Source organism: Pagrus pagrus (genome assembly GCF_965226575.1).
Source record: "Pagrus pagrus genome assembly, chromosome: 19".
Lineage (NCBI taxonomy): Eukaryota > Metazoa > Chordata > Actinopteri > Spariformes > Sparidae > Pagrus > Pagrus pagrus.
In genome coordinates, this window is record NC_140203.1 from 21,490,092 (window position 1) to 21,510,929 (window position 20,838).

General features: G+C 41.8%; 1 protein-coding gene across 1 annotated transcript in view; it reads right to left on the reverse strand.

Annotated features, from left to right (window-relative positions):
- Positions 1-373: 373 nt before the first annotated feature.
- niban2a (niban apoptosis regulator 2a) overlaps positions 374-20,838 on the reverse strand; it is a 34,329-nt gene continuing 13,864 nt past the window's right edge. The window contains exons 6-14 of the mRNA XM_084382561.1: positions 12,550-12,665; positions 9,170-9,274; positions 8,898-9,060; positions 7,026-7,213; positions 4,596-4,751; positions 4,231-4,344; positions 3,632-3,739; positions 2,454-2,565; positions 374-2,364 (exon numbers count right to left, since the gene is read on the reverse strand). Coding sequence (XP_084238687.1) covers positions 1,418-2,364; positions 2,454-2,565; positions 3,632-3,739; positions 4,231-4,344; positions 4,596-4,751; positions 7,026-7,213; positions 8,898-9,060; positions 9,170-9,274; positions 12,550-12,665 — 2,009 coding nt within the window. The 3' untranslated portion in view covers positions 374-1,417. The remainder of the gene's footprint in view (positions 2,365-2,453; positions 2,566-3,631; positions 3,740-4,230; positions 4,345-4,595; positions 4,752-7,025; positions 7,214-8,897; positions 9,061-9,169; positions 9,275-12,549; positions 12,666-20,838) is intronic.

The following is a 20,838-nucleotide window of genomic DNA, read 5'->3' on the forward strand; positions in this document are numbered from 1 at the left end:
TTTCGAATCGAGGGTAGCCTTGAGATTCTTGCTTTGTGGTTGGCAGGTCAGCTGAACATGCAAAAATCACTGTCTCTCATTTCACTATACTTGGTACCAAATTACATAGATCCTGGAAATCCCCCCATATATATGTATAATAAAACATAATATTTACAGTTTATCAAACCTCCTGGATTTACAGAACAACCGCGTCATCAGTGTCTCATGTCATGGCTTTCACTGACTTACTGTCTTTTTTACACAGTTACGATAAAACTCTTGTAAAAGCCTCTTCATCCAGATTTCATAGATTTAAGAAAATATTTCACCCAGTTTGTAAAATTTGCAATAAATTAGAATATATTGGTTTCAAAAAGAAAGATCCTTGCTGTCATGTTTGAGTCAATGTATTTACAGTGAAGTCGAAAAGACAAACTTGGCTGATGTGAAAAAGACAAAAAAAAACAAGCAGTAGGAATCTACCTTGTAATTAAGAAGTGAGCTTCTGATTACAAGTTCATCAAAATCCTACAAGTTAGAGATCTTGGTCATCTACACCCAGAGTGACAAAAAAATGTAGAATTTTGGTTGTTTTGTTGTCAAAAAATGTAAAACATTATCAAATCACAGTGGAGGGTGTAAATAATTCCTGACAGGTTTCAATAAAAACATCTCGAGTTGAAACATCAAGGCCATTTGCGAATACAGGAAAAGCATTCAAAGTAAACAAACTTCATGTTTTAAACAATTACATTTTACAAAAATAGATACCGGTATTTAAAAAAAATAGCACTTTTAAAATAGCAATTCCCCATACAACACCTAAAGGTTGATTGTAGCACCCCCTGCTGCCCAGGTAGAGGACGTGAGCATTACAGAGGGATCCATTCACCTGCAGTAAAGTTAAAGGCACAATCTGTATATATAGTCTGACTGCATAAATGTGAGATATAGTGAGAAAATAAAGGCCCATCCTCTGGTGTAAACAAACAATTTACATCATCAATAACTTGGGAGTTGTTTAGTGTTGCTTTCTTTTTCTGTAAGTTTAAAAAAGTGGATGATAAACTTAAAACAATGTGATCCTTGAGATGGACCCACAAATAAAAGAGCCTTACTCATTTAAATCAGATATGTTGAATTCAGTGTCATACAAAAAAACTTGCTTTGAGATTTACAAAGCTGCATAGAGAGGGAACCGATCACCAAAGAGATGTCTCAAACAAATCGAGGGGCGGATGGAGGAGTTGGTTTCAAAGTGTGCAATAAAACAAACATCAATATAATGAAGAAAAGGCAACGCTTTGAATTAAACCTTTAAATACAATCCTTATATCGTCCCACATCTCTCCCATGACACGTGAGTCGCACGCTGTATTTCTCTCCAAAGTTTTCTCCAGCTTTAGAGTAACGTTCAGACGATTGTTTTCCTAAGTTAAATTTCCACCTCCACTTCCACCGGGTCAATAATTTTGTCCTCTCCGTTCAGTCTGTTTGTCATTGGCTGAGGCTCGATTTCGTCCGGCCCCTCGTTGGTCGGTGACTGGAAGCCACTGTCGCCATATGAGCCGGTGTCTGTGGCTAGCGGCAGCTTCGGTGACGACTCATAATCGGATTCTGCCGTTGAGACCTCAGCGATGCGTTCACTGTTGTCTTCCTGTACCGCTATCTCTATTTCCTCGATGGCGTCCTTGATGGCTGTTTCCTCCTGATGCGCCTCATCAGCTTCCTGCTTCCTGTTTCCCATCAGCTGCTGGAGGAGTGACTGAGGGGATGACTTGTCTCGTGGAGATTTCCTGGGGACTTCCTCCACCATGGTGGTGACATGGGTCACGTCCTCTTGTACTCCGTCGTCCATGGTGATGGTGCCTGTGGTCGGTTCCGTCCCATTGGTCACCTCGGTCCCGTTGGTCCCGTTGGTCACCTCGCTCTGGTTTTCCTCTGACACAGGCAGCGCCATCTCCACCACCGGATTTATCAGGTCTCTGATTTCATTCACGCTGTCAGGAGATTTGGGACCCTCAGGCAGGTCTTCTTCCTCCTCATCCTCCTCCTCTTGGTCCTCCTGTTTGACCTCAAACATCTCCACATCCTCCTCAGGGATCAGCTCAACGCCTGGGACCTCCAGGCAGGATTCGTAGGACAGAGGCAGTCCGTCCAGCTGGATCATGGACACCACCTGCTTGCGTCTTTTCCCAGTACCCCCTCCGCCGCCAACAAGGCCACCATCTACAGTGCTCTCTGGCTCATCAGCACCAAATTTAGAAGCCCAGTCCACCGAAGGGTTGTCTCCGAGCAGGTGCAGGTTGGGATCGCTGTTGGTCAGAACGATGCTGTCCCTGTACAGGTTGTGTCTCCTCTGGACGGCTGCCTCCTTCACAGCTGGACAGAGAAAGAAAATGAGAAATGTTAGCAATGATATTTCAAGTAGGCACATTATCCAACAGCCACTACAACTTTTTTTGCCTTACCCATCATTATGTCCTTGGAGACAGACTGCAGCACCACCTCCTCGAACATGTTCTCCACCAGCAGGAAACGGGAGAAGTCTTCAAAGATCAGCTCTTTGAACTGAGGCAGCACCTGAGGAGGAAGGGACACAGATGAGCTTCATAAAGCTTCCAGGCGTCAGTATATATCAGTTAACAACGCATTGATATTTAATGTTTCTGATCCCTTTAGTTAGTTTGCATCTGTAGATATGTTGTCAGGGAGGGTTAAATCAGAGTAAAGCCTATCGGCTGACCAGGGCTGCATGCTAACTGAAGGATTCAGAAACATTACAAATTACATTTTCATTAGCTAATATGGACTTGTGCTTTCTGTTTTGAATTTTGGCAACTGGTTTGGCACCGATTATTGGCCTGCCTGTTATCAGACTCGACATTCTGACATTCTTGTATTTGGAGATTCTTTGTCTAATTTAAAGTAATTTAAAAATGCACTACTTTGGCTCTGATGCAACCCTCTCTCTGTCTGTAGTCACCACTCTGTGGTTTCACTCAATGTCCTGCCCACAAAAAATCTGACTGGTTTCCTGTTAAGAAGTAACGCCATTCGGCTTAAACAGAAGTAACTATTAACCTACATCTGGAGAGCAAGCTTTGTAGGCCAGAGCATCTCTGCCGCACTACAACATTTCACTAAAACACTGTTTTGTGACACGTTTTACCTTAAAAATAATAATTGCAGTTCTTGTGATTTGGATATTGCACTTAGTCATTTTGTGATTTTGATTATTTTGAGATTAACTGTGCAGCCCTACTCATGTTACTGAAGGACAGCACTAGAGTAAATTGTACTTGGTGAATTTCCATCACTGGTTATTATAAGATTTTTTATTTTTACTGCACGTGTCCACTTGATTACTAATAATCATTATCGATATTGACCTTGAAAAAAAATCTAACGAACTGTAACAGCGGCCCACTACAAACATTCAGAATTTCTCTACACTCTTTTCTTTCCACACATTTTTACTTATATATAGCTAAAATTCAGGACAGGACAGTACAGTCACCCTTAAATTAAAGGTGGAAAAGTCACAATACTGTACTGACATGTAATATATTGTATTGCATGTAACTGAAAGAGAGTCTAAAATGACAAAGTGTAAAGAAAAATGATATGAGACATGTTTGATACTCACAGGAGAGCAGGATGGCGAGAGCTGCTGCAGCATGTATGGGATGATGATCTGCAGCAGAGCCTCTCTGAAGAACTTCTTCCGCACCGTGCTGCTGTCGTAATCATATTTCTGGAGGAGGAGATGACCAGAAACACACGCACAGCTCAGTGACACATAATAGCCTCTCTACTTGTAGCGCAAATCATTTTTAACTGAGAAATTCACATCTACCAACATTTCATCCTGCATTTGCTGAAACCTCACCTTCCCTCTGGAGATTATTAAAATATACAGTATATCCAGACACTGCATGACAAAATGGACCTCACACAGTATTCTACTTTTGTTTTGTGAGTAAGTTAATCAGATCAGGTTAGAGAGTGACGTCTCATTCATCTTAGCAAGGACTGGCTAATTATGGAATGTCCCCATTTAAAGAAAAATAAACATAACACAAATTCAATTTGATCAACCTTTATTTACCATCTGCATGGCTAATTAAATAAATAATTAAATATATATACTGTATGTATATATATTGGGGGAATTTTGGTGAACTGATCCTGAAAGTTTGTTTACAACAGTATACTACACCTCTGATTTAACTTTTCCTATTTTACCTTGAGGACCCGGTCCTGGCAACACTGGATGGTCTTGCACATTTCATTTTCTCCCTTGGCCTCTAAAGACTGGTTCAGCAGCTGCTCGAAAGTGTACACTGCATTGTCCATTTGCTGTAAAATAATACATAAAGTTATACAGTTGCACAAAAACAGAACTTACAAATTGTCATACTCCTTTTGTCCAGCAGGTGTAAGTAGAGACTTCACCATGGGCAGGACAGGTTGCTGGTGTGCGTGTGCGTGTGCGTGTGTGTGTGTGTGGCTTACAAGGAACTAGGGAGTGTTTTCAGGCATCCTGACACTACCTTCAGTACATGCTGATTCTTTGTGTTATTTCAGAGAACATCGCTGCAGCAGCTTACCTCCCTCATGAGGATCTGGGCCCTGCTGACGAACACAGAGGGGTCCGAGACGTCGAACCTCTGCTGCAGCCCCTCCAGATTGAGCTGCTCCACCTTCTCGTAGCAGCTCTGCATCTTCACTGGGTGGAAGGCGAGCATGGACAGCCTGTCCAAGTGCTGAGGGGGAAGACAGACAGACGACGGTAATGGTGATCGAGATGGTACAAGTAGGAGAGAAAGAGGTTGAGGTGATTGTTGAGGATCAGTCAGGGAGGGCAGCTGAGGACACTCCCTGACTTGTAATTAAAGACCAGCACTAACAGGACCTCCACAAACACACACTGTCTTTTCATGCACTCTGATCATTTTGTTATAATTAAAAGTCAGACAATACACTTTAAAATTCACGCATTAACACCTTAACTGTATTATATAACTAAAGTTAAGTCTCCATTGGGTTTCACAGTTCAGGCTGGGTAAGTCACTGTAATTGCTCCTGTCACACAGCTTAGTGAGGTTTCTGTCTGTGTGATCTGTCGAGCGGTTTCATGTGAAAAATGCAGCTTGGTAAGTGATGTGGCTAAAAAAGGGCTTGGTGAATTTCGTGTTACATGTTGATGCAAGTATCAGAGTGTCTGTTAAAGGTCCAGTGTGTAGGATTAAAAGGCATCCACCAGTGAGCTTGCAGATTGCAACTGACTGAACACCCCTCACCCTCAGAAAAGGTCCTCTTTAGAGTCAGTTTTTGATTTGTCTGGTTTACGATAGAAACAGTGATTATGTGTTATATAATAATGAAAACATAATTATTACCAGATATTCCCTTTCTGCTAACAGATCCTCCAAACTCCTTCACATTGGTCCTTTACAGCAGCATTAATCACAGTTTTGACATTAAAGGTGCAATATGTAACAATCAGCCACCAGTCAAAGTCATGCTCAAAACAAATAGGGGGCAGGATATCACCAGAGTAACCGCTAACTGCTGCTAACTGTAGCGGCAATTAGCCAGTTAGCTCAGTTAGCTGTGCAGCTAGCTGTAAGGAATGGGAGTTCTGAGCACTGGGGGAATGTTGGTCTTTACACTGCTACCAAAGGAGCTTTGGACCAGATGGAGCCAGGGCTAGCTGGTTAGCATGCTAACTTTAGTAGATACATTGCAACACAAAAACTCTGACCAATCCCTCCCTCTCGGTCCGAGTTGAAAGAACCAATCAGATGCCTTCATGTCTCGTCCTGCCTGCACCCCCCTCTGTCCCCCCCCCTCCTCCCTGCGCACTCATCACGTGTCACCGTTGCCGGATATATTCAGCACACTCCATATGGAGTTAGCAGGAGATCCACACTCCAGGTCAGAAGGTGGCGGTAATGCACACCTAACAGTTGTTTGCCAACAGCCATAAAACAACAGAAGAAGAAGAGTTAGCACAGTTAGCAAGAGAACGATGGCAGAGAAAATGCAGCTAAAGTAGCACTTCCAGAAGTGATGCAGAGGTTGCTGTCTTTATGTTGGACAGGTAATTATTTGTTTTGCTTCGGGGGGGATTTGTTATTTTCATGAAATATGTAACGTTAGCCAACTTAGCTACTTTTGTAGCTTGTATTAGCCCAATGCTAACGGCTCTCCTCTGCCCTGCTGACGGACTGTCTGATGCGTGTTCAGGTTTGTGGGGGCGGGGCTTTGACGGGAGGGGGAGAAGGGGATGGAGCTTAGACGAGGTGCTACTTTCAAATCTTGCTAGCTCTCCAACATTACCAACTATACCTTTAAAAGTTCCTCGTAGTCACTTTAACTCTGTGAAATGGGAAAGAAGCTAACAGTGAATTACCGACAGAGAATTAACATCAACTAACTTTTGGCCTCTTTTAGCTCATTGTTTTGATTTAACAGCACCTTTACTGAAGCAGCAAACGGCTGTTGTCACTTTCAGCAATTAACAAGTAAGCCATAACTTTTTATGGTGATAAAAAGTAGGCCTGTGTGTTTGACAGCTTGTTGTGGAATTCTTCTGCCCCCTGGTGGCCAAAAACAAATGAATGCAGCTTTAAGGACATGACACCACCTTCCCAGCTGCTTTCCCTCTATATTACCTTTGGTTCTGAAACAGTTCTTGTGGACTTGTGTTACTGGAGATGACTCAAATTACTGTGAACCATGTTAACACCTAACTATTACTTAACAGTAATTCATGTACAGAGAGGTAAAAACTCCAGCAACACTTACCTACCTTAAAAAGGGTAGGTAAGAAATGTTGATTGTAATGCCTTCTATGATGACCCTGATTAAGGCCACAAGTTGAAATGTGTTGTTCAAACAATAAAGTTGTTGTGTAGACTTGTTGCTGGACTCTCCATGCACAGTGGAAGTAGGTGTAGTTGTGCCCCTACTCTGCTACTACAGATATTCATGTACAGACAGAAAGATTTGCAGCCAGCAGAAAGATCACTCACGTCTCCCAGTTTTTCTTTGCCTCCTCCGTTGAATGAGTTCTTGCTGATCTCCACCAGCTCCCTGAAGAAAACGTCCCTGACCTCGGAGAAACCTCGGCTGGTGGGCTCCATCAGGGCCTCCAGGATGGAGCTGATGTAGGGCTGGACGCTGGTCCGCAGGAGCTGGTCCGCCTTGGGCAACACCAGAGCTGCACACCAGCAGCGACACATGGAGAACGGAAGAAAAAAAAACAAAAAACTTACAGTTAGGTCCTGCAGCTTGTAAACAAAGATGACGAGTCAGTCAAGGCATGAAGAAAAATAAAGGCATGGCTCTGAGTTAATAAGAACTATGCAAATATGTCCTCTCAATGTGCAGTGTATTGTTTAATACCAGGATGAAATGGTTGGCATGTTTGCAATGACATTTAAGTAAACACACTTGAGCTGTTTCAATGGAAGCCCTGCAGCTTTCATCGTCTGAGATACACCTGTTGGTAACGTAACCTGTGCTGAAGGAGACCCTCAAAATAAAATTCACAGCTAGGTTTACAGCACTAAACGCCTGCAATACCTTTGCGTAATGTGAACCTCTATCGTTTTGTGCAGTTGACTTGTAGTTTGAGCCTTACCTGTGGAATTAAAGTCAGAAACTGCCCATACACTTCAGGTAATGGAATGCAGTTCAGCCACTTTAGTTCAATGGGAAACAGTACATGCAAAAAATAGAGCAGCCTGTGCCAAGTTAGCTTTTGAATAGAAAGCTGACAGGCTCAAAGGGTGGATGCTCAGACTCAAATACTAAGTGAAAACTGCTAGGAGACTAGAATGAGGAAAATGTCAGATATTGAGGGAGGTTTGGTTACAGGGGAAAGGCCTTGTTAGTGCCAAATGTCCAAACAAACTGGCAGGAAACCTGAGTGGTGTGTCGTTATTCAGTGACCAGACTGATAGCTTGACTGTGCCAATAATCCCTCAACCAAAGAAACTGCAGCTACATCTCAGTGAGGCAAACAATGAAGCGTGCACTAGAGGTCGGGAAGATCATGTTACACAGCACAGCGAGCACAAAGTGAACCAAGGCATTTTGCACAGCATGCTGGACATGTGTAAGTAGGTAAACGGAGGTGGTGTTCAGTTTAAAGTAGATTCACTTATTAATATGCCATCAAAAATGGAAAAGTGACTGCAAGTACAATTTGTGTAAAACTGCACCACGTCTCAGAGGGAAATATTCTACTTTTTCTTCTGCACATTCACAGCTTTAGTTTCAGTGCAGATTTAGATTAATTATACAAAATATAACCAACTAATAAATGATGTATGTTTGTGGATTATATAACTGTATTAATCCCTGGGAGAAAATTCATTAAATACCCAATAGATAAAGTATATAAAGTAAATAAAATTAGCTCCACCTTTACCAGCTGCACCATTAATGTGTATGTTTAAACATGCACTATGTAGTTTTGGGGAAGAAATGTTAATCAGAAGAGAAAGATCTTCATTGACTGATTTCTTTATGCCTAAACAAACTAAATAAATAAACTCTCTTCATTTTTATGACTGAAAAAAACCCTGAATAAACAAAGTGACCTTAAAGGACAACATAGTTTCATAATGTTTTTACTTTGTTTATATTTGGCGGACCCTGCCACCTTCCTAGCTTCAAACAGTGTTCTGGGGACCTTATTTTCCTCCGAGAGCAGCTTGTTTATTCAGTTATAGAAAAGGTTTGTATTATTCCTCTTTGATATTGTAAAGTATTAGAAATGGCTGGTGCCTGAAAAAAGCCTCCTAAAACTGAATGGAAGCATCATAAAACATCTCCTATTCATTTGTCAAAGCAGGAAGATCCATTTGCAAAAGACGGCTGCTGATATCTTTGGTCACCTCGTATCTTGCTGCTGACGTGCTCTTTAGCCGTGATCATCTGGTCCATGTCCGTTCTCAGTCTGGCGTCCAGCTTAGGTCTCTGGACCTCACAGGCTTCGACCAGTGCTTCGTACTGACCAGTGGTCTGAGCCAACACCTGCTTGTACACTGCATCAGAGATCTGGAGGAGAGAGTTGTTCAAACACAAAATGGGTTTTAGACTTGTTTGAGCCTCTCCTGTGTTTGTACAGCATGTCTGCAGTTCACTTTACGGTAGAACAGGAACTCACCAACATCCAATTCCTCTGCCTCTGCTGCATCTTCCCCTTCAGACGAGGTGCGATCACGTTTCTCAGCTCTGGGTGGAGGGTCTCCATCACCAGGTTAGCCAGAATCTGTCCACACAGAGGATACAGTGTTTATACTCTTTTCATATGTATTTTTATAATTCATGAATTTTTATGTGTACAGAAGTAAAATAAAACAGAAATAAGAGATCCTGTCTGGATGCTATTGGATTGATTTCCATGTATATGCTACGTAATAGTTCATACTGTGAGCTGCGAGGTCAGTCCCATATTTCACCAGTCACAGGATGTTATGGTCACTATGGAAATATGCCAACTGTACATTTTTACCCTAGAGGTGTAGTCAAAAACAACCAATATCTCCACCCAAAGAAAAACAAAAATAAACCTTAAAAAGGCAGCCTCTCTTTCCTTTGTGGTTACATGGCTACAGTGGGGTGGTTGTGATGACACACAGCTGGACAGGCAGGAAAGCTGGTTTTAGTGGCACTGCCCTCTCAGCTGACACACACACAGGAAGCTCAGCACCTCAGTGAGGTTTAAACTAAGCTTAACTAAATATTTGTTGAAACATGTTGTTGTTGTAATGAATGGCTGCGACAAAAGCAGAATAGGTTTGCAGGTTTTTTCATGCAGAGGAACAGAAACGCCTGACAAACAACAGGTGTACTGTTTGCCTAAAGGTGGAGGTACTTATTAAAAAAAAGTAAGAAAAAAAATCCTTTTTTGTTGTTTGTTTTTTGTGCAAAGTCACTATCACATCTATCTGGAACCCCCGAAAAATGTGAGGCCAAAAAAGCCTTTTCAACCTTTTTTTTGTTAATAAATAGAAATAAATTCGTAAGAAAAGAATATCACACCTTTATTTTGTTTTTATCAATATCTCCATGTTGTAACATCTGCACTGGATAGCTAGATAACATTGTAAAAAACAACAGACTAGATCTAAACCTAGTATATGGCTGGACCAATGGTCAATGTGCTCCTACGGACTTAATTAAAGACTGTCGGTCCCTCCTGTGTAAGCCTTTTAAGGACGTAATTGAGGCTCGTGCCTATTCATTTTGAAAGAGCAACAGGCAATGGGAAAAACAAACACTCAAACTGACCAATGGTGTGACTTTATCACTCGCTGAGTGAGGCAGGGACAGACTGTCCTGTTTATTTGCTGTGGTCCAGCCAAAAAAGGATGGTGCCTGAAAATAACAGACTAAAAATGGTCGAGCAGAATCTGCTCAATACGCAAACAGAGGCAACTGTAGTTACTCTGTTACATTCACACATAACATACTATGTACTTCATGTACACAACAATGTCACAGGCACCAGTCCGGCCCATTATTCTGCTGTATATTCTTCAGTAAACTCTTTGTGATACCTCTACCACTGCTAATGTAGTGTTTCATAGTCAAGCTACCCTCTTGTGGAAGAAATTATTGTTTTTGAGCCTTGTTCCTGCTTCTGGTCGGTGAATCTGTTTTTTGTATCACCTCATGACGTCAAACAACACTTTAAGCTGACCTTAGCTATGGTAGCTGGAGCTGGACTGTGTGCTTCAATGAGGTGTGCATTAGCTTTATGTGCTATCATACAGTATATTGCTTTGGCTTTATTAAGTTGGTGCTTGTGGTTATGATAAAACAGTTTACCGTGAGTCACTATTAGTCTTAGTGTTGAGATATGAATGATTTTCCCACGTATTTTGGCTCAAAGCAATGTGTTAAATGTAAAAGCTTGTTTTACAATCATTTAAACTCCACATGAATGTCTGAAACTGAGATATGCTGGAAAAATATCTCTCTGTATGGCCTGTATATTCTCTTAGAATGTCTTTGAGCGTTGAAAGTCAGTATGGCAAGACAGTATCTTCACAAATGGATTAATAATAATAATGATTAATGACTATATTTTCCAATTATCTCAATACAGAAAACAAAGGATGCTAGTATTAATATCTAACTGTTAACAACATAAGTATGCAGCCAAAGAGAAAACATGTTCATTTGTAATCTGAGTTGATTTCTAACCTTCAGCGACTTGAGAGCAGAAGAACTTCCCAACAACATTAAAACCATATACTGTACTGTGTGTATATGATCATATTTGATTCCCCTTTATCATAAATATACAGTAATCGTCATTGTTTTGTTTTAACATGTCCATAGCTGAGTACATACTGCAGTGTTCAGGGATTTAGAGAAAACATGAGACAGGCAGGAAACACCGAGATTAGTGAAGAAAAAGTGACTGCCATAAAAACACAGAGTGACCACGAGGCACGAGCAGGAGAGTGAAAGGGACTCATTCAGAGGGGAGACCCCAATCAACAGTGTGTGTGTCCTTGTGAGTGCCGGTATGTTGAGGGGTGGGGTCGTGTTGCTGACAGTCTCTTTGAAGGTGTTGTGTAGGTGCATTCTTGTACTGTAGTGTGAGGAAAGGGTGTGTGTTCATGACGTGTTTTCCTGAGCTGCATTCATTGAGAAAAAGCCTCTGAAAACACTGCCTGTCATCCATCATTGTGATGACTCAATGGGTTAAACTATGGTCCTGACCTGGACTTTGAAGAGGTAATCACAAGGACTGTTTGGAAATTGTTCCTGAAGATCCATTTTAACTGTCACCATCAACAAACATTAAGGCACAATATCCTCAGTGTCGCTCCTTCTCCCAAGAGGGAAACATAAGTTGTATCAGGGGCTGGATCTTGTAAAGAATATGGCCCACAAAGGCTCCTTCCAAGAACCTGAGAGGTAAAACCCAATGTGATGTCACCCACTGGTTCATGAACTCATTCTGAAGCCTCATGTTTAGCACCACAGCAGTCGCTAACTTGTTTTTTTGGAGCCAGAAGAGACCATATTTGGACAAGATGGTGGAGCTTGCGGGTTAGAATGGACCCCTAACCCTGTCAATCATATGATAGCAATGCCCTAAAGCGTACCTTCTTTTATCGTCTATTTTACTCGAAATGGAACCATAATTTACAAAATGAACATCATTCTGTATTGGAGAAGACTTGAAACTAATGATAAAGACCATAAACTTGCCAGGCAAGTGTTAACTGAGGTAATAAATCAAGTGCGAAGCAGGGTCATTTTCTCATAAGCTTACATACATTCTGACTTCTTTTTGAAACCAGTAGAGTCGCCCCCTGCTGGCCATTAGGAAAAAAATGTAGGTTTAACTTCCACAATTTGTTTCACTTTTCAGAAATGGAAAACTCCGTCCACACTTTATAAATTTTAAAACTTTTATTTTAAAACGTCAGGAAACCAGTTACCGCAGAATTACTTCCCTGTCCTGCATGAACTAACCCACAACTTGAGGACACAGCTACATTGTACTTAATCTGAGATCCTGACCTGTGGGGGCTTTCCGCACATCATGGCCCAGGTCCCGTGGTGTGCTTTGGCCTGTCTGTGAAGTCTCACGGCATCAGTGAAGGCTGGGGTCTGAACAGTGCAGTCCTCTGGCAGACCTGTTTGGGGCAGAAAAGAGCACATGCTTGGTGACATTAGAGAAACAAGACCCCCGTTGGTTGATTTTAGTAACAAGAAGCTAGTAGAGGGATGCTTATTTTGGATTGCATGACTTCTTTTTATTGATGTAAGGTCTCAGAGTACTTGACTCAATGGATGTTTAGATGGCGTGGGATGAACAAACGTGTGGACATTTCACTGGCTTTAACGACAGTTTCCATAACATCTGAGTCACTTCTGCGAGACGGACTGAAAGTATCATTTTTATTCCACAACAGTCGCTGGGGTGCATGACAACACGTGCACACTCTGTCGCACACAGCTGTGTCATCCCTGAAAACAGGAAGAAGTTGGCTTGTTAGAGGACAGATCTCATATGGTTGCTATGGTTACTGCCCCTCCCAGCCGACAGGACAATAGAGGCGGCTCTCAAAGCACTCGGCAACATGCATTTGTTTTCAGGAAGTTGGTTCCTATCATGTGGTTTTGTTTAAGTGATGAAAATACATCACTGGCTCTCCCTCGCTCTCTCTCACGGCCACAGCACTGGGCGACACGTGAGTGCTGAAAGTCATACATCCCTCACAAAGGAGTATAAACAGGTGAATGGAATAAAACATCCCTATAATTAGCAGTCTGTCCTTCAGAGTAGCTCCTTCTTTAAATAAAAGTGATGGGCCCTTCTGTGAGTCGGCCCTTCTGAGGCACAAATGTCTAATTAAAGGAAAAGTTTGCTGTTTTCAACCCAGCCCTTATTGAGATGTTGTTTATCATGGTCATGTATAATGGTCAATAATATACAGTAGCACAACTTCAACAACAGCAACAATACCTCGAGAAAAAGTTTCCCTTCTTCAGCACTTTGCTGGGGCTAACATTAACACACATAAGGCCCAGTGTACATCTGGTATTAACAGGCGACAACGATCTCTAAATACAGGAGTGAATGCACCCAAGACACATTGAGATCTGACTGTTCAGACCACATTCGGAGTAGATCTGCAAATGGCGGATATGGCCACATTGTTTTAGCAGTGTGTACGCCAAATGTGTCCCGGGCCACACTGAAGGACCGCCTTCTCAACTGACGTCCTCTACATAAGCGGAAGTTCACTTTTTCATAGTGATGTCACATTTCTACAAATCCACAATTCAGTTTGACCTTCCATATTAAGTTCAAGATTCGATTATTGATTTACATGTTGTTGTTGTTTGTTTTTTAGAAATGCCCGTAATGCCATTGTCAGACACTCACATCTGGATTTGTAAAGATCTATCTATCTTAAAAAGATAAGGGCATACCACAACAACAGTTTGATGGGTTTTTTTTGCAACTGAAACAGTATAGTTTATTTGTATATAGGGAAGTGAAATCTGATCGAGACACATGTGGAGATGCATTCTCCTGCCAGCTGTGACCTGATGTACTTAGAGCTGTCCACTTTGGATCACCCAAGATGCTTGTTAGTGCCAGGGCCATAGTAAGCTGTACTTTTTCCACTTTCCACTGTCCATTTCCCATTGTGAAAGAAATATTCAGAACATTTACTCAAGTCAAAGTGGATATACTACGATGATACTGATTTTCTAAGCCCAAAAACAACCCATGCAACTGTTGCAGGAGTCTGTTCTGGACATTTCATTCCACTCTTTCTTTCTTGTGAGGCCGATTCCTCCGGAGGTGCCAACACATGAGAGACAAGAATGCAGACGTTTCCTGCACTGCATAATGGATGAATGTTTGGTTTACCCAGCATGCCTGAGCAAAAATTCTGTTTTATGTGAAGTCCATTGGGCACAAGCATCAATGTGCAAGTGTGTGTCTTTATTGCAAGGTTGTTTTGTCTGTGGCTGTAAGTCTGTGACTCAGAGGAGGCTGACAAAGACAGGAAGTGACCAAGGAGTGAGGAGGGGGGAGAGGCAGAGCCAGACAGGAAGTCGTCTCTGCTCCTGGTCCACTAACTCTTCGCTGACAGGCTCGGGGTCGCTGTGTTAGCTTGTATTGGCACAAGTGTTCATGAGAATTCACTGGACACTAAGGTTAGAGGCGCAGTGGGAAAATAAGGGCACAGACATCTGCCTTGTTGGCAAGCGACCAACCATCACTTGAAGGCCAAACACAGTGAGCAAAGTGTCCGAGGGACACAGCAGCAGGCTGGCTTATGGTCTACTGTCCTAATACCAGACAGTCCAGGACCAAAACTGATGATGTGCATGTCAACAACAGCCACATGGCCTTTTGAAGAGTTCATGACCAAGCAGTAAACCAACCAGTTCCCCATGATTATAATTTATTTGGATGGCTTCACATTGTATTTTTACTTTCTCTGCATGAGTGATTGTTGCATAAGCAGCATGCACAGGTGTTTATTATGTGACACAACCTGATATTTACTAGTTCCTAGTTGAGCTCAACACAACACACCCTCAACAAGAAGCTTCAGACACACAACTTGCTGTTGTTTGTTATTCAACATCATACCTGCCACCCTGTTCACTTCTGATCAGGCTTTCCAGCCCCCACTGCTAGGTAATATGCAGCACATTTGCATGGTTAAAAAAAAGCATAGCTGATAGGGAGCACAGTACATCATTATCTGTATTTATTCAAACAATTAAATTACCTGCAGGCGGGAGTTGTTAGTTTAAGCCTGAAGTTTATATGGATTGATCAGAAGGTAGAAAGCTGCCAAACAGCCTCAGATCATTGTTTTTGTTCAGTCGGCTACCCAGCGAGGAATTTCCTTCATCAGGTATGACACATTTTAGTCAGATGAAAAGTACATTATCGGTTCTGGATTCTTGTCTCAGCTGAGTACTCGCTCAACCCAAAATTGCCAATTCAAATTTGGGCAAAGGGGCAGATCGTGTGTGGAGCTGAGGTGGGAAGAGAAGCAGAAAGCTCTACTGCTTAGTGTCTCGCTCACGCTAACCTGCCCCAAACATACCATTATGAAAGCTCAAATATTTGCGCAATGAAAGTGCGACTTTAAAAATCCCTAACACACACACACATTAGTACAGAGGATTTCAAGAGTCAAAGATACTGCATGAGGTGAATTACAGTCAAACCATGTCCTCCTTCTTCTTTGAGTCATAACTAAGTCAAAACACACATAGACAAACACATATTTCTACATTCAGAGTGACTCACACTTTCCAAGGAAATCATTATATCCAATTGAATCTCTACATTTCAAATAAATGTCCCCAAAGACTATTGTCTTTCATAAAAAAAGAGGCCCTTTTTACCACAGAATCATCCCGTTTTTATCAAAGTAATTCAGTGATAACTGTCCATATATCCATGGGTACTTTTCCAAAATAAGAACAGCTAATTCATCATATTTTTAAAAGTGCCAATTTGAAAAATCTAAACAAATATAAGCTAAAAAAAAAGTAGGGCTCAAATTGTAGTCCGCAGCTAACTCACTGGTTTCCATGGCAACATTATACGTCCTGTTTACATCTCCCAAAAGCCCCTAGATCATGGGAATCGTAGTTCAAAATGTTAGAGCAGGATTGTTTCAATTTTTTCATAATCACGTTACTTGTGGCCGGGTTCTCGTCTGGGAGCCATAGGGCTGCAACATTCAGTACTGGTGGTTTTCTGATTTATTGTGTGTACATTTTTTTAAAACTTAAATAGTAGATGTGATCAAATAAATCAGTCAATCTATGGCCAGAATACCAGTCTGAAACGGCTAAAAGTAAATTCCTCTACATTCTCAGCTCGTTGCTCACCAAGGAAACTTCCTCTTGGTGCCAACAGAAAAAGGAAAATACTTTTTGACAACCTGCCAGGCCTGTGAACCACTACACATTCTCCATGTGTCTGAACCATACCAGATGAAGGGACAGATTACAGTTTCTCTGCACTGCATGTGTGTATGTGTGTGTGTGTGTGTGTGTGCTGTGTATAAATAGAACATGTGGCAGCACTTACCACGGTCTCTTTATTTGAGGCATTTCCCTCCCTGCCTTTGCTCGCCACACTCTGGTTGGCAGCAGCCGTGGATGAGTTCCCAGGCCTTCGCATCTGTGTGTGTGTGTGTGTGTGTGTGTGTGTGTGTGTTTCTCTTGAGTTAAATATATTTGATATTTCTAAAAACCCATTAAGAATTTGGATGTCAAATACTGTCAGGCTAGACTTGGGGCCACCTGCCTTCCTGCTGTAGCAGGTTTTAAACACTTGCTTCAAACCCTCACTCTGCTGCTCCCACTGACATGCATGAGTAGGATTTCCCCTACACATGGTGCAGCCCTATGGAAGCAGCCAAACCCACAGTACAATAAACACTCATTGAAACATACCATCAGCCACAGACATCACAAACACATGCAATTTTACCATTAAAGTGAGAGAATACTGAGCACTATTTTGTATATTACTATATTCTCTGTATTGTCTGGTAACTTAGAGTATATAAATGTCAGAATTCTTAATCATACATCACGCTGCGAAGCAATCTGCTCTGCTAAGTTAAAATGTTCTTTTATCAGCCTTTGAATGTGCCCATTGCAGGTCTGCTCCTGCTGATCCGAATCCGTCTGAGGTCTGATCAGAGCACAGGGCTGCTGACTGGTTTTAAAGGCTGCGGGGGAGGAGAGCTGGCTGTGATTGATAGTCCACTCGTGGCCCAGCAGCAGCTCTTGGACTACTAATGTGATGCACTATCACCCTGGGTGCAGCTGCCTGCTGCAAGGGCTGAAACTAATGATCAGTTTTATTATCGATGACCCTCTTGATGAATCGTAAAAAAAACTATGAAAAATGTTATTTTTTGAGAGCCAAAAATGATGCGGGTGGGCGATCTGACTATTTTAGCTTGTGATCGATCTTGAAGACAGCCACCGTCATTTTTTCAGGTGATTTTTTGTAATTGCAATTTTCCAGTTCCACTTACTTTTGTAAGCACATCCAATGATAGGTGAACAAACCAATAGAGATTTAGCTAATTAGATGGCTAAACTGATTAGACAAATAATTTCACCAGGGTCTTCTTATTGTAGATAATGCAACGTAAGTAGTGGTATGGCAGATGATTTGCTAAAAAAAGTAGAAAACCTACAACAACCAGAATGCACTGCACTGCACCAGACCGATGAACACTCCCGCTGATGGGTGACGTACTGTGAGGGGGGCTGTTCTTGGCTTTGGCTCGTGTTTGAAACAGGAATCAGGCCAGCTGGTAACAAACAATATGGTATTACATCTACACAGTACGCTTAAATATGTTTCTTAATACAAATTAAGTGAGAAATAGATAATGAACAGGATGGTGGTTCATATTTGATCAGTACTGCCTTGTTTTATAGTTTGATTTCCTCTGTTTTCACAGTGCATAACAATATGGCGATCATATTCCGACGGCCAAATCGCCCACCCCTAACCAAAATAAAAGATCAGTGATATAAAACCAAATCCTCACATTTTAGATGCTGGACCTAGTTTACCAATTTTGCTTCAAAAAAATATTTCTGGTAACTTTTATGGTGATGCTGTTATGTCACAAGAGACTTTCTGAGTGGCCTGAAGCTTTATGGAAAATTTCAGTTTGGGCAACTGGGTCCCATTTCAGTCATTACAACAGTTGACTCACTAGGCTGATTACAGAGGTGAAGGGACACGGTGACTCCACTCTGGTCTGCAGAGCTTTACAGAGGTCAACCAGCGACAGCAGTCAGATCTTAATTTCTATCATTCAACCTTAACTACTGTACTTAACCCGGTTTAATCTTTACCTGTCATAGTTACCACTGAGAGTTTGGCTATTTGTCTTTTAACGCTTGACTCTGCGGTGCAAACATTCAGACTGACACGTTGACCAGTCAGACAGGCTGCCGCTTTGTGTTGTGCAGGATAGTGCGATGAGGTCGCCTGTTAACGGGGCGCTTTGCAAATCATCCTGTTAAGGCGATGCAAAGCGGCAGCTGATTGTTTTATTGCAGACCGATGGAGGATAAAACAACAAGAGCTTTAGTGGATTCAAATAGGTCTTCAGTGTGTCAGCATGAACATTTAACTTGTGGTTTTAAGTTATCAAAGCCAGCTGAATAGAGTCAGTGTGCAGCTGAGGGACTGTTTTGCATGAAGCTTCTGTGCTGCTAGCGGTTCATTCTTCCTGGGTACTGCAGCATTTCCTGCACTATGACTAACTGACAACGTGTGCAAAGTACCACGTAGCTTCAACATCCAGATAGAATTGCAAGAAATGATTTAACATTTCAAAACTAGAATGGCACTCAGTAGAGCGCATACCTCCGCCAAGGCCCAACAGTCCCCTTCAATTTAATCAAGCATAATCTAATATAAAATATAACGTATTTAAATCTGCTAGATCTGGATTTTTATTCAGATCTGCATGTCGTAGATACCAGCCCCCTAAATAGGCCTATCAATATCCATGCATTATTCTGAGAGAAATTAAAGTTTTGTAGAAATCCGTACAGTCAACCAACCAACCAACTGACCAACCAATGTACCAACCAACTGACTAACTAACCAACCAGCTGACAAACTGACCGACCAACCAACAAACTAACCAACCAACCGACCAACCAACTAACCGACGACTCAACCAACCTGACCTACCAATGAACCCATGGACCAACCAACCGCTCAACCAACCAACTGACCTACCAACAAACCGATTGACCAACCAACCACAAAACCAACCAAGCAGCCAACCAACCAACAGACCAACTAACCAACCAACCAAATTACTAACCAACCAACAAACAGGGACAGAAACATAACCTGCTTGGCACCAGTAAAAAGTAATTCCAACGTTTTTAAATCTGGCCCATCATAAATGCTGGCATGTACATGTGTGTAAATGTATGTGTATGAGGAACTGCAGAGAGGCCAGGGGTCAGGCTATAAACCATTTATCACTCCCAGGAAAAGTCTTTTACCTGCTCTGGTTTTCCTCCAAACACTAACATGACAGAGGTGAGACTGGGCGTGTCAACACAGGCCAAAAACACGACTGCCAATCCACACTGACACCAGCCATGGCGACAGTAAAACAGCAACACACTGTGCTCCTTACAACATATCCCTGGAGCCCAGCCTCACAGCTGGAATGTATGGCAGAGACTGAGCATGCCCAAACAGGTAGTGCTGGGAAGTAAAGGGGGAACTTGGCTGGATTCAGACAGAGGCTCATTTTGTTTGACATTTTTAAAAAAATGTGTGCACTGCAGTTGGTGTTTGGCTTCTGAGTCATTTGGCCATTAGCTAGTTTTGACACTGAACTTTGCTAAACTGAAGAAATGAAGACCACTTTTGGCTCCTCTAACTTTTGGGCTTCCAGTGGATGTTTTCAAAGTAATACTGATGACAGACAGCTGCAAGCACTGTCATGTGTTTCTAGGCAGAATGCTTTGAATTCATGCAACACAGTCGGTTGGCATGATCGTTGGCTAAGTGCAAAACAAGGCTGAGCAATGTTATCAGCCCGGTGAGATAGTGTCTGGGTGTTGTTTCACTTGATACACGGTATGAGAACGGTGGTATTGCTGATAATACAGCATTGTTTTGAATGTAAAACTACATGTGTATGAGTGTCCTTGGAAAATGCTTGGCAACTCACCAACATTTTTTAGTCAGTATTAAGTTAACATTCAGTGGGGATGCATGATAATATCGGTACATCATCAGTATTGGTTCTAGTGCTTTAAAATTAAATAATTGATCATTTCTGAAGATATGACAGGCCGATAAGATTACACTTTAAGTATTGCATGTAACGTGAACCTTTTGACTTAGTATTTTTTAAAATTGTGTTGGTTGGACAAAAGAAGCACTTTAAATACGTCCCTTGGGCTCTAGGAAATTGGGTTGATAATTTTCGACATTTTTTGACATTTTATAGATTGAACGATTCATCTTGAAAATAATTAGCAAAATAATCAAGAAATGAATCATTAGCTGCAGCCCTACTTATATGTATTTTTCAATCGAAGACTTTAAAATGAACACAGTGTATGTTTTTTCTAAATAAATATATAGATATAAATATGTAGATATGGTCATAAACTCATAATCTGTATGAGAACCCTTACAAATAGTCTACGCTTGAGCAACAATCTCTTGTCAACACCACCTGTCCTCACAGCCAGCAGAAACCAAACAAGCCCAGTCTCGCTCACTGCAGCTGCCGTTTG